At 48.5% G+C, this 13,671-nt stretch overlaps 1 protein-coding gene across 2 annotated transcripts in view; it reads left to right on the forward strand.

Moving 5' to 3' along the window:
* Nucleotides 1-806: 806 nt before the first annotated feature.
* The window catches only part of MTMR14 (myotubularin related protein 14), a 32,427-nt gene continuing 19,562 nt past the window's right edge, over nt 807-13,671 (forward strand). For both annotated transcript variants that reach the window (XM_068408944.1, XM_068408946.1), the window contains exons 1-9: nt 807-958; nt 1,032-1,171; nt 6,315-6,423; nt 7,461-7,536; nt 7,768-7,828; nt 8,391-8,513; nt 9,042-9,115; nt 11,632-11,702; nt 12,309-12,383. In XM_068408944.1, coding sequence (XP_068265045.1) covers nt 839-958; nt 1,032-1,171; nt 6,315-6,423; nt 7,461-7,536; nt 7,768-7,828; nt 8,391-8,513; nt 9,042-9,115; nt 11,632-11,702; nt 12,309-12,383 — 849 coding nt within the window. In that variant the 5' untranslated portion in view covers nt 807-838. The remainder of the gene's footprint in view (nt 959-1,031; nt 1,172-6,314; nt 6,424-7,460; nt 7,537-7,767; nt 7,829-8,390; nt 8,514-9,041; nt 9,116-11,631; nt 11,703-12,308; nt 12,384-13,671) is intronic.

Consider the following 13,671-nt stretch of genomic DNA (forward strand, 5'->3'; position numbering starts at 1 on the left):
GAGCAGCAGGGCCCGATCCAGCACCTTCCGTGTGCCCTGACGGCGGCAGTCAGGGTGCCCCGCGTTAGCTGCGGCTATTGCTGAACTCGGCTCTCGTGAAACGCTCCAGAGGCCTCGTTCGCTTCCAAGTCTCGTCAAAGTTCGCAGCTGATTTGCAAGTCAGACATACACAGGTGAAAAAAACCCTCTGTATTCCCCTGCAAGGGCAGAGGAGCCGCCTGCCGTGTGCCGATAACCCCGGTACGGGCTGGCTGTGCCTGCGCGACGGCGGGTCACCGTCCCCGCTCCCATCCGAGGCACCCGAGCCACTGCCGCTCCCAGGCACGGTCACACCCCGAGAGGGGCTGGTTTAATTAACACCCGTGTCGCGATTCTTTATGAAGGGCAGCGCCACAGTCAGCCCCGCTCCGCGGCGCCTGCCAGAGCCTGCCCCGTCTCTCTGCGGGCCTAAACGTGGTTTATCCGAAGCCCCGGCGTCCCCCGGCTCGCTGCAGCCCCGGTACTGGGCAGCACTGCGCGCCCCCGAGGGTTGCCCCACGCCTGCGGTGCCTTGGCCGTGCCCAGCCCTTGCGCAGGGCCCCCACTTCAGGATCGCACCGAGAGCCAGGCGGCTCCTCACCCGCCGGGGGCTCTGCGGGGCCGCTCGCTGTCCGGCGAGCCCGGTGGTCCCGGGGCGCAGCCAGAGGGAGCGCGTCGCATCTCGATGACGCCCGCGGGCGGGCGGAAGGGGCGTGGCGCATGCCCGGCTGTGATTGGCCGGTTGGGCGGAAGTGGCGGCGGCGGCCGGAAGCGGCGGGCGGGGCCGGGCCATGGGCCGGCAGCGGTGAGCGGCGCGGGGATGGCGGCGGCCCGCGGCTGCCCCCCGGCGGGCTCCGGGGACCGCGCCCTGGCCGAGCTGCTGCTGGAGTTCTCCCGGGCACAGTACCGCGCCAAGGACGGCGGCGGCGCCGCCGCTAAGGTGAGGGCGCCGGGGCTGAGGGGGCCGGTGGCCGGTGGCGGTGCGGCGGGCGCTGACCGGTGGCTGTGCGCAGGTGGAGCGGATCGAGCGGCGGTGCCTGGAGCTCTTCGGCCGCGACTACCGCTACAGCGTGATCCCCAACGCGCACGGCGAGATCTGCGCTCACTACCCGCGGCACATCGTCCTCCTGGAACGCGACGCTGGCCGCGACCCGTAAGGCCCCCGGTTCCCCCGTCCCGCACGGCTGACAGCCGGTGGAGGCCGCTCCGCGTTTTGCCGCAGGGAGCTTCCGCGCCTGCCGGCAGCCGCTGCCGCGCCGGGGCTCCCGCCGGCTGGGGAAGCCCCGCTAGGCTGCGCTGTGGCTAATTATAGCCGGCGGCGTCAGCCGCTCCCGGGGCTCCCCTCGCTGCGCGTCGCTGCCGAGCTCCCGTGGGGCTCCGCCGAGCTCGCCAAGCCTCTTGGGCTTCCTTGGTGAAAGCTGCGAAGCTAAAGCTGTAACTTGAGGGGTGCGAAGGAAACGGGGTGCTCCGGGGCAGGCCGGCTCCGCTGTGTGCTGTCCTCGAGTAGGTCCTAACGATTGCTGTGCTGCAGCTCGCCCAGAGCCTCAAAGAGCTCGTGTTCCGGAGCGGGGCTGTGCGATGCGCTCCCTGTCTTGATGAAGTGCCCGTGGTCTTGCTGGAAGGCCTCTGATTAGAAAACGTTAGTCTGGAAAGCATTTCAGGGCAGAGGGGTGCTGCTAGGGGCTGGACAGACAAGACAATCTCGACAGAAATAGTCTGCCCCCACCATGGTTCGTGGGTCAGTGGGCGCTGAGGTTTAGTGAGTTAAGGGGGAAACGCTCGCTGAGGTTTAGTGCAAGTCTAAGCCAACACGTTTCTGGACTTTGACCCACAAGCTCAGAATCACGTTAGTCTCGTTTCTGGCTGAGTGTTAGCTGCTCCCTGCATCTGTAATAACAGCCTCTCATTTTTTATTTTCTCTTCCAACAAAACACAAAGCAGTTTTGCAGTCTTAACGGTGACTACGATAAGAGTAACATGTTCAAAAGGACAGTGGTCACCAAGTTCGCCTCACGTGTCCAGCTGCTTTGCCTGCAGAAGGCAAACTGTCAGCAGCTGTGCTGACAGGTGGGTGGGTGCTGTAGGAGGGGGTCTTTGGAAAACAGCCACGACTCATTGTCAGGTGGAAGAATTTCTGCTTAACGGTTAGAGCAGATTAGAAAAGATTAAACCCTTTGCTGAAGAAAAAGGGAAACTGAAGCTGTAAATGTAACTAGAAGTGTCTTTAGGGAAGAGAAACCGAATGCTTCTGCTTTTCCTGTTCTTGCAAGAGGAAAGAACGCTTAATTTTTCTGACAAGTGTTCAAAACAAGTACACTGACACTCCGTGCCCCATTTTCTTCCGGGACTTTTGCAAGCCAGCAGTGGCAATTAACATTTTAAATACTGTTCTTTCCGAGTCTTGATTTGCTGTCCCAGAGAGTCACGGAAGCAGACTACCCTTCATCATCCCTCCCCTCCTGATTTCTGGGGGGATCATCTCTGTAAAAGCTGCTAAGTAATTTTTAGACAAATCCAGTTTTTAGTTTCATCGTTGTATTCTATGGAATCAATATGAAATAGAGACTTGCACCTCTTGTGTTACAGAACACAAGAACCTCTTCCAGTGAACGGGACACTCCCTCTAGGACCGAGTGTCTTTGGCTGCCTTTCATCCTTGTAATGTTCTTAGTCAGCTGGTAAGGTCTCCTTGAAGTGTGCAGTACACTTCACACCTCTGAGAATACCAAGGTTTTTTGGAAGCAGTTCTTGCTTATGCGAACTCCGCACTGCCCCATCGGTTCTGCTGGTACAGCTGCTTCTGAAGCCATGCGGGGAACCAGCAAAAAACGGGTATTTTTAACCCAGATCAGTTTCATGATCCTGTGGCTGGGCAGCTGGGGGAAGAAAGGATGTTGCTTCATCAAAGTTTGCTAACAATGCTCTGAAATCCAGGCAGGTGCAGGAGGAATATGGTGTGGTTTTGGCCTGTATGCTCCTTCGTCAGGTGCTGCTCTCAAGGAGCCACAGAAAGCAGAGCATGTCTGACAGCCAGGAGTGCCTTCCCCATGCTTGGAAATCTCTGATGTCCCCCAGGAAGGAGCAGGCAGATGCTGCAGGCAATGGAATCGGGGAGATGCGCTCAGTTCTTCACTCACTGTCTTGGAGTTACTGTGACTGTGCTTAATGAAAACGTCCAGATCTCAGACACAGGCCATGTCTTTGGTTTCACCTGACGATCCTGTGTCTGCACTCTAAACAAATTGATCCCAGTTGCACAGAATCTAACAACGTGAGAGGAACGCTTTGGTTCCAGTGCTGTTGTGGCTACCCAAAGAGAAGCATCTCTGCTTCAGGCCTGTGTAAAATATAGTTGCTAAAACAGTTGTTTGCTCTTACAGGAAATGTTTCCCTTGCATTTCAAATGATTAATTCAGGTTTGGGGTCTGATTTTGGGGGGAGAGTGGACGGGGAGTTAATACAGAGGTATGGTTACTCAGCAGTATCTTTGGGAAAACAAACTTCTGAAGAAAAGAAAACCCCAAAACACCTGAAAGTCCAAAAATATAAAGAGTTAAGATACACATCATTCCTTCCACCCCATTCTCTACCTTGTGCCAAGCAGCCTTAATAATGTTCTTTCACACTGCTGCTGAAGAGTGCTCTCTTTTCTGAACCTTTTCCAGTAGATTTTACTCCTACCTATGCTGTGTTTAATGACTTGTCCCTGTAAGAGCATTGCAGCTGTTCTTCGGAGCAGCCTTTCCCCTTACTGCAGTAGTCTCGGTACAACTATGTTTACTTACCATATTTATCTCTAGCTCATGTTTGTCTCTAGCTTTGCTGATGATGGTTCTTGAGACAAGAAGATCTGAGAGCCCTGTTTGTAGCACAGCCCTGATGGATAGCAGAGTGGGTCTCTACGGTGCATGAGCGGGCGCGGGAACCTGGGAGAGGGGCTTATCCTTCTGTGTCCCCAGTGGGGCACTGGGCTTCCCGCTCGCTCCGGGTCCCAGGTCCCTGCCAAGCAGCTCAGACTCGTTCCCCGGTGCTGCGATGGCTCTCCGGGGAAGCGCAGTTTATGTGCTGGGAGGTGAAACCTGTTGGTTTGTCTCAGCTCCTGGGAATGTGCTTCACTTGTAATTTCTGATCTTCCCGGCATTTGATTTTTGCTGAATCCCATCTTCTGGACTTAGAAGCAGTGCCACAGAGCTATGCTGGTAACACTGCCTTAAAGTTCTTGTTTCCCTCTGTGTTTGCTTTTGCAAAGGAAACATAAAGACAGCTGGAGCACAGTGCAGGATGTGTCTCTTAATTGCGTGCATTCATTTAAAAACAACCCCACAGCCAAATCTGTACGTCAGAACCTCTCAGGGTTTCAAAATAATTTGGTGTTGGGAATTATACACGAAGGCATCTCTTCTCAAACTGCTCCCGGGCCGTTCCTGCCGCGTGTGTTACTCACGTGCTCTCTGAGGAGGGGAGCAGATTGCAAAGCAGAGCTCTTGGCTGTTTGCAGCGACAGCGATGAGCGGAGTTTGGGCTGCGTTGGTCGGACGCGTGCTTCTCTTGCCTGCACGCAATCTCATGTACTCCCATGTAAAGTGTTAGCGTTTTCCTGTCTTTGCACTTAGCACCCACTTGTCCACAACGTTTGAAGAAGGTTGGCTTGGGTTCTTGTTCTTTAAATTCTGGTGTATATCAAAGCTCTTTGGAGCTGGACAGCCAAAATAGTTGTGTATGTAAGGAAACACGGGAAAAATCTTAAGCCTCCACTATGAATTCTGAGAATTGAATCCTTTTAAAAAAAAATTGTAGGATTTGAAGGTCTCATTTGCGGTTTCCCTGCTTCCACTGGCACCACCTTGTATAATCTTTTCCATAAACAGATCAATTTCTATGTTAATAATAGATAAATTTTTTTAGTCCTTCCAGAATGGCAGCTGCAGGTAGGTTGTTTCACATTCCTGCTGATTCTGAAGCTTAGCAACTTTCTTTTAACCTCCAGCATAAAGGTTCTTAGGCCAGCATTGTCCTTCGCCTTTGAGTTCTTCTCCCTCTCCATTGTAAGTTCTCTCCTTCACCTTGATGCATATATTGTGTCCTCACTTTATCTTTGTCTGCTCTGCCAATCAGTCCATGGTGGTTTCTCTTGCAGCATAGACTGTCCCCTGTCCATCCTGATCATCTTGCTGTGTCTTTTCAGGCATGAGTAGATCACTAGAATCAGATGCCTTATCTCAGCTGACATCTTGTGCTCTGCATGGTAATGCTGGTACTTCTCCATCCCACTGAAGAGCTTCCTGTGATCTTACTTGTCCCTCTTTCCAGACTTACCGTGTTGATAATGTATGAGCATCCAGAGATCAACCAGTTCATCTAGGCTCTTCTACTGAGCTCCACTACTGGAAAGGGCTAACTGGAAGTTCTTGTTAATCATCTCTAAGTGCATGGCTGTGCAGTTTTGTATGTCCAGACTTCATCTGGTTTCTATTATCTCAGTCTGGATGCTTCTCCAATTCTTTGTGGAAACTTGAGTCCTCCCTGCATTGACCGTTCCTGCTGAAGGTCTGTGTAGTTCAGAGGTCAGTTTGGATTCCCATCAAATGTAGACTGGTACTTGGACAAATTGCAGCAATTTTAACTTCTTTCCAAAATGTCTCCAGCTTGGAACACATTTCTGTTTTAACTTTAACCAGAAAACCAAACAAAATTTAGTTATGCAGATGCAGCTGACATTAATCTAAGTACCCTGCTCAACCTGTTAGCTGATCTACAGACAGTTGTCTAATTACCCGGCAACACAAATGCTCAAGTGACCAGAACTAAGGTTTGTTGAGTGTTCAAGTGTTGATTCTCTATTTTATTTATTTTTCCTTGCAAAATTATCACTCTGATAGTGTGTTCACTCTGATGGTAGTGCTGAGTTGCTTTTTGATGGAAAGGTGGTGGGGAGGAAAGCAGAACATGTAGTTTTGTAGACTCTTGCTTACTCTGGTAGTCCTTCATTAGTAATCCACGTGTTAGTCTGTAGCAGACCATTCTGATGGTACTCATACTGCCAGCTCCTGAAGATGCTTGCTGTTGTGTGCTGTGCAGCTGGTCTTTCAAAATCAAGGAAAGGAGACAGAAAAGCATCCATGCCTGTGGTATAGCAGCAGAAGCAATTCTTAAAGAAGCGTCCTCTTGCTTACTAACTTCAGAGCTGGCTTCTAGGTGAAAGGAATGGGGATTATAGCCCAGGGTGTCTGTAGCAGCTTTGCTGAAAGACATGTGAGAAGATGCTCTGTATACTGAACCAAATCTCTGTCCACTAGGTTTGAGAGCACTGTGCAGGTTGGCAAACTGCAGGACCTTATCAACCGAAGTAAGATGGCGAGGTGTAGAGGACGATTTGTTTGCCCAGTCATTCTGTACAAGGGAAAGGTAAAGCTTCGTGGGTTACCTGTCTTAACTTAGAAAATGACCTTTCTGCCTGCTGTATAACTGTGCAGCCACGTCTTCAGTTGGTGTCACCTTTCCAAATGCTGTGAAAATCTGTTCTTAGGTACGAGCAGGCAGCCTGGAGTCGTAGGTAGCATTTGCTGTCTAGGCTGCATAAATCATCTGTGGGGACTTCAGGCTATTTTACCCTGCCATGTCATGAGCATTGCACCAAAGAGCTAACATTTTCTCTGTATGTATGTCCCTTCTGAAGGACCAAAGATATTTGGTCTTTGCGAGGGGAAAGACAATTATTGTCACTTTCTGCCCCTTGCTCTTCCCAGCAGTGAGCTCCCTTTGAATAACTTTTCTCTCTGAAGAGCAGTTTCCCTTGTCTGTTCCCTGGGGAGGCCAGATTGCATAAATGGTCTTATGAATGTGTGGGCTTGTCTGCGAGCGAATCTGTAAGAAAGTGAAATTAGATTAATTTGTGTGTGGATTACTTAAACTGTATTGAAGCCCTGTAGGAGTAGTCTCATTTAGAATGTAAGTAGCTTAATTCAGTTTTCTTAGTTCAATTTAGAAATGCTGTATGAATAGCAAAGTCATACCTGTGACAATTTTAATCTAGCTTGACTGAAGCCGTCGTGAGCTGAACCTGCTGACCTTTTTCTGCAGGAGTGAACTGCCCGGAGTCGTACTGGGACCATCCATAATCTTAACCACAGAAATGTGGAAATAAGGCTCAAGCAGGGTGTTAACAGAGCATGGACGTCGCTAACTTGGCAGGAATTGACTGTATTAGTGAATTGGAGAACTGGAGATGAAAATGTGATTTAAAACTAGCTACAGATAAAGGCACTTGGGAGTTTGATGTGTTTGGAGAACTTGATCTGGACCAGGGTTGCAGGGGAGACTGCTGAGAGGCGATAGCTGTAGGTACCAGCCGTGGCTGTGTAACGTGACAGCAAATGGGCCAGAGACCTGATAAGGGAAAGACTCTGGGAGCGTGTGTGGTTAATAACAAAATCTTCCTCCAGCATATCTGCAGATCAGCAACGCTGGCCGGCTGGGGAGAGCTCTATGGGCGCACTGGCTACAACTATATCTTCTCAGGTGAGTGAGGAGCCGTTTGTTGCTGTCTGCCTGGTAAGGCTGGTGAGTGCTGGGACAGTGACCTACACACGAGAGCAAGCTCTTCCTGAGAGCCGATGCAGAGCTCTAGCATGGACCTGCTTGTATCAGGCCCTGTATCATAGAGCAAAGACTGAAATCTCGTGTCCATCTTGTCAGATTGGGAATTGAGTTGGTTTACACAGACTTCAGTTCTTAATGCCTTCCTTGCAGGAGGTTCTGATGATGCTTGGGCAGATGCAGAAGACATTTCAGAGGAAGATTCTGCACTTAGGTTTGTATGCATCAATGGGGTGGGGAAAAGGGAGTTTGGACCAAAGCTGACTGGCTCAGCCACTCATTTCTGCTCTTTCCTAGGCTGGGCTTTGGGTACAGGCTTGACACCGTCATCAAGCTCAGTGTCTTACTTTCCTTGCTTTTGAAAAATTGTCTCGAATGCTAATGGCTGGCTGAAGCCAGTGCAACTGCAGCATGCTAATTTCTCGCTAGAAGGAAGGGCTGGAGACAGGAATATATAGAGCCATTTTAAAAGGTGTTTGAATTACACAGATGTGTTTACTTCATCAAAAAAGTACATCTCCAGGCTGGAGAAATTGTTCTGTATCTTACATGCTTGTTGCAGAACAGAGTGAGATGTGGGGAGGGACCCTAAGCACAAAGTTTACAGTTTCAGTTCATTGCAGAGTCTGACTCTGACCTGTGGAGACAAGGCTCGTGCTGTGTGGCTTATGGCTAGAAGCGGTTCAGGGAAGAACTGTGGCAGTATTGTGCAGAGAATCAGCTCAACGTGGTCAGTCTTCCATGCTCATCTTGCTTTGCCTTGTTCTGTCCTGCAGAAATGCAGATTCCCAGCTGTTTGACAAGGTCAGAGGGCATGACATCAAGCTGCTTCGGTACCTGTCTGTCCGATATATCTGTGACCTGATGGTGGAAAACAAGAAGGTGAAGTTTGGCTTGAAGTGAGTCTGGGTTCATTTGTTTTTCTGCAGGCTTTGGATTGCAGCTAGTGTAGCCCTTACCTGTGAATGCTGTTGGGCGTGCACTCAGCATCCTGGGAGCAGTCCCTGGAAGAGTCCTACAGCAGGATCAGTTAGTTGATGCTGTAAAGAGAAGCCCAAGGTTTTAGGGCAGAGAAAGCTGTATCAGTGGGCAAGATAGCTGCTTTCATCTGTCCTCTGCAGTCTGAGTAGTTTTTCTCTGTAGAGCTTGAGGTAATGTGACAGTCACACCTTCAGGAAGGAGAGGGTAAAGGAGCCCTCTGCTTGTGTATAGGAACAGAGGGAGATGTTTCTCCTGGCATTTCTCTCAGAGGAAAACTTTAGTGGTTTTGGCCTATACCTGTTTGGATGTGTTGAGTAAGTTCTGCCCCTGCTCACTCCTGAGTCAAGTCATTGTGCAGGGAGATATGACAGGTAGCTTTTTGGGTGCTAGTTTCTCCGTGAAAAATACTCTACATATGTCTGCTGTTTTCCTCTTGTCCTGTGCAGTGTGACGTCTTCTGAGAAGGTGGACAAAGCTCAACGTTACGCTGATTTCACGCTTCTCTCCATCCCATATCCAGGTACAGGACTGATGTCCAGAGGGACTCCCAAGGGACAGGTGACAATCCGTTTCTGGGGACTGGGAACTACCTTTGTGTGTATGTGTGGTGAAATGACTGTGGTTTGCTGAATGTTTCCTGTGCTCCCTCTGGAGAGAAGCTCTTTTAAACTGAGAACAGTGCAACGAATCTGGATGCTCTGGCGATGTGAGTCAGCATTAGGCACTCTTTGAGGTGGCAAAATAATTTCTCAGCTGTTCTAATGAATTCAAGCACAAAGAAAAAGTCCCAGAGGTGGAGCTGGGGTTAAGATGGCTTTTGACACCCCTGCAACTCCAAACTACTGCTTGATGAAAATATGTATCTTGCTCTGTGTTACGTAAAACCCCAATTCTTAAGAGTATTTTCTAGTCCTAGTGTTCCAGAGCACTGCTGTAAGATATTCTCAGTGCTAAGCAGAACTGTTAACCTGAGCCTGCAATGTATGACTGAGAGACAGACCACTCCAGCCTGTCTCCCTGGCTATATTAGTCCCTGTGCCTAGCAACCACCGCTGGGTCACTTGCTGCACTCTTAAAGATGAGCTGAATATTGCTGCCTGCCTGCTGATGTCAGGCTCAGTGGTAGGATTGGATGTGAGACTGCTGTGCTTGAGGTCTGTCTGCAAGACATTGCACACAAAGAAAGGGAGAGGAGGAAAAAAAACCCAACAAAACTGTTGTGGATGATCCAAACCCAAACTGTTCCATGATTACTTGATGTTGCCCTTAAGCATATTTTTTTTAGAGAGTTTTGTTTCTTTCATACAAGAATTAGTGACAATTCAGAGAAGCTGCATTAAGATTTCTATCGAGTTTGCCCTGCAGATTGCACAAGCATACAGAGAAATAAGAGTATTGCAGGTTTCTGTAGAATGTGGCACAGGTATACATTGCTGCTGTATGCCTCACCAAACTTAGACCATGGGAGAGACAGTGTACACAGGTCTTTTGTAGGGTTTGTAAAGAATGAGGAAGAAGTGACTCTATAGAGTTAAGCTGTAGAGTTGTTGCTATAAGGTGATTCTATAGAGTTAAACTGTAGAGTTGATACTGTATGGGGATCTGCATATTGTGTGCAATATTCAGTGATGGTCCTTCCTCTTCTGCCATCTGGGACAGCTGCTCTCTTTTAGCAGCTCTTCACTGCCACATTAGAGGTAAACCTTATAAAACTGGAAGTTCTCCCTGCAGATGTTGCCTGATTTCAGCAGTGCTGGTCCAGAGGGGAATGTTGTTCTGGTAAATCTAAGACATAAGCATCTAAGGATCAGCAACCCCTTTAGTGACCACCCAAATGGCATGATACGTTCTTATGGATGTTCCCAGGTTTGCATTGAAAGAATTTCTGTTTTGTAATTTGTGTCTCAAGTTATTCTGAGATCCTGTTGTCTTAGGTGAGCGAAGCAGTGTCCAGACATGACTGCCTAGGTGAAAGACTTGTGTTAAGATGGGGTATCTGTAGAAGCTTTTGTGCTCTTCAGTGATGAAACCCTCTTTTCCATTTGACAGGTAGTTGATGTTTGTAGTTGCCAATCCTTACTGCCATAATCCTCCATCCTTTGCTTTAAGCCATTGTTTAATTGGAGTTAAATCTCAACTGACAGATTGCTTCCTGACTGCATGTTTTCGAGGGCTAGTCCTGTCCTTGCACAAAGTTGGGGTTTTTTTTGCCATTGGAGTTGCTTGTGACTTGCAGGGTAGGAATTGTTGCCTGTGTTGTGTCTGGCAGAGGGGTGTCTCGGTAATGTGGGCAGCGTGGCGCTGCTGGGGCATACACAGGACGTTGGGAGAGGTGTTTTGTGTAGCCTGCAGCCAGCCGCAGTGCTAATGGTGCTGCTCAGCTGTGACTAAGTGACTGCAGTTTGCAGCAGAGACTTCAAATACTTGTTTGAGAAGAACAAAGCCAAAGGACAAACTTGAGGAGGGGAGGGCTTGGAGGAAACCTTAGAAGTGGTTATGTACCTGCTTTCTTCAGATAGGGCTGCTCTTGTATTTGAAGAGGAGACTTAAATGTGAGAGAAATCACAGCTGCCTCTGACAGAGCCCTTTCTTGTTACCTGCAGCAGATGCCCTGTGAAAATTGGCTTTCCCCAGGGCTCTGCCAACACCTCCTTTTGCAGGTTCCTTCTCACTCAGCGTGTCAGGCTGATGCCTTAGATCTGTGCAAAAGTCAGTGGCCCTGGAAAGCATAGTTCCTTGGTGAAACCTCTTGTTTGGGAAAGAATGAAATCAGTCCCTCAAACTCCACATTTGCTGTGTGTTTGGAGTTTGCCCTTTGCTGTGTGAGCATGTTCACTGCTGAGTGCTCTGGGTTGATGCTGCTGGGAGGCCGTGCTGCACACTGTACTCATGATTACTGCGCCTCTCTTCCCGCAGGCAGCAGTTTTGATTGGTGCTCTGGAGCCCGGGGCTGCCAGCACTTTCGGTCCCACAGGGCACTTCAGTTGTTAGATAACAGTTAGCTGAACAGTTGTTGATTATCTCTTTTTCTTGCAGGCTGTGAATTTTTTAAGGAGTACAAAGATCGGGATTATACAGCTGAAGGTCTCATATTTAACTGGAAACAGGTACATGGATGTTACAAAATGGAAAGCTGTGGGCTTTACTGGACTTAAGTCTTGCCTCAGAGTTCCTGAGTGATGGTGTATACATCGTGTGCTTATTTCTGATCATAAAGAGGAATCCAACAGGATAAACAAAACAGATAGTGAATGTACTAAATTATTCAATGTAAAATCCATATGTAAAATAAATGAATCCTTATCCTGAAGTCCAGGATGCTTGACCTCTCATGGGGGTGTGGGTTGCTCTCCTGGTTTTGACTTTGATATCTTATTGATAGCCTCTGTTCTCAGTTCTGTCTTCATATTGTGTCTCCCGCTGAGGGAGATAGCTGAGGGAGTGGAACAGCCCTACAGGAATTCAGAAACTAACATGCCTTGTCCCTGACTTTCACTGTTGGGAGCACAGAAAAGCTCCTCTTGTCCACTAGTCCTTCTAAGCAGCTAGGAGTTAATTCTTACCACTGCAGGTTTTTGCATCCAAAGATGCTTTGCCAAGATGTTTTCTTGTAGATGCACCATTTGGCATTTGTTGTTTTTTGTTTTTTTCTGTAACTTGCTGCCTTCAGGTCATGGCTTTTCTCTGACCCATTGTGTTTGGGTTTTTTGCAGGATTATGTAGATGCTCCATTAAGCATCCCGGTCTCTCTGACCCAGTCTCTCAATATCGATTGGAGCGAGTACCAGGTGAGCAAAGCAGGTGTCTCTGTGGGAGGTCAGAGGTTCATTGAGGAAGGATTAGTAAAGATTTGAAGTTTGACTTGCTCATGTTGCTGTAATCTGGCTTACTTCATACCATCCCAGTGGGAGCGAGACTGCTTACTTAACTGCTCAGAATGGCTGTGGAAATCCTCTACCCAAGAGCCCCATGGCTTGGTGTGTCCCGAGGCAGCTGACTGTAACATCAGATCTTTTTCTGTAGCTTGCGTAAAGCTTGCAGTGCATTAGGGAGATATGTCACTAACAAAAGTAAGGAACATGCCGGGAAAGGGAAAGCAGTATTACTTGCTCGTAATCTTAGCTAGGCATGTGCCTACAGTGGGCAGACTTCCTTGGCCATGGAGAGTCTTGAGAAAGGTCAGTCTTCCCTTACGTGAGCAGTAGCCAAGTGACCAACCTTCTTCGTGGGTGTGCAAGGTGCCTGTCCTATGAAAGAAGAGTAGAAAATCCTAGTTGACCACAGCACGTCTCCATTCCTTATTACTGTGACAGCATCGCAAATAATAATTGAACTCTTATGTTTGCCCAAGCTTTGAGGTTTACCTTTGTTTGTTCATACCAGGAAGCATCGCTTTATACTGCTGATTAGTGTGCTCCATTTCACACACCGGTGGACCTACCAATCCCCCCAGGTTTTGTGACAGTTGACTGTGCTGGAGCGTGTCACGCTCCTATGCTCAAGTTCCAGCTCCTATGTGGCTGGAAGCACCACAGAACTAGTAGAGCTCCCCGTGCTGGGCCAGTGTTTGTCAGTCAGCGATGTAAATAATGTTTAAGTGCCAGCATAAGCAGAATCACAGAAAAGTAGCTTGCAGTGTTGAAGCAGAACTAATGGGACCACAGCTTGTTTATGGCTAGAAACTTGTTCACTAGAATACAGAGCAGCCAGTATTTTAAAAAGGATATTAAAAATTTAAGAGGTTGTAATAAATAGATGCAGAAATGATCTGAGGACTGGAGAAGGTGCTTCACTTAAAGCTAAAGTTCTCAGTCTGTCTGGCTAATCACAAGGGTGATGGAGGGTTGACTTGATTAATGTTTAAGTACATTTGCAGGAAGAAATACTAATTCTAAAGCACTCGAATCTGGGGAAGAAAAGCTGCACAGGAAGCAGTGTCTGCAGTCTGAAATCAGACCTTCAAATAAGAAAAAGCAGTCTTGCATGTTATTTTTTAGGATGATCCGTTGGAACACACTGCCAAAGGAGAAATGAGCTGTCACCCCTAGTTGAGGTGCTTCTCTGGGCAGAGATGTT

The sequence above is a fragment of the Nyctibius grandis genome, chromosome 10 (genome assembly GCF_013368605.1).
Source record: "Nyctibius grandis isolate bNycGra1 chromosome 10, bNycGra1.pri, whole genome shotgun sequence".
NCBI classification, from domain to species: Eukaryota; Metazoa; Chordata; class Aves; order Nyctibiiformes; family Nyctibiidae; genus Nyctibius; species Nyctibius grandis.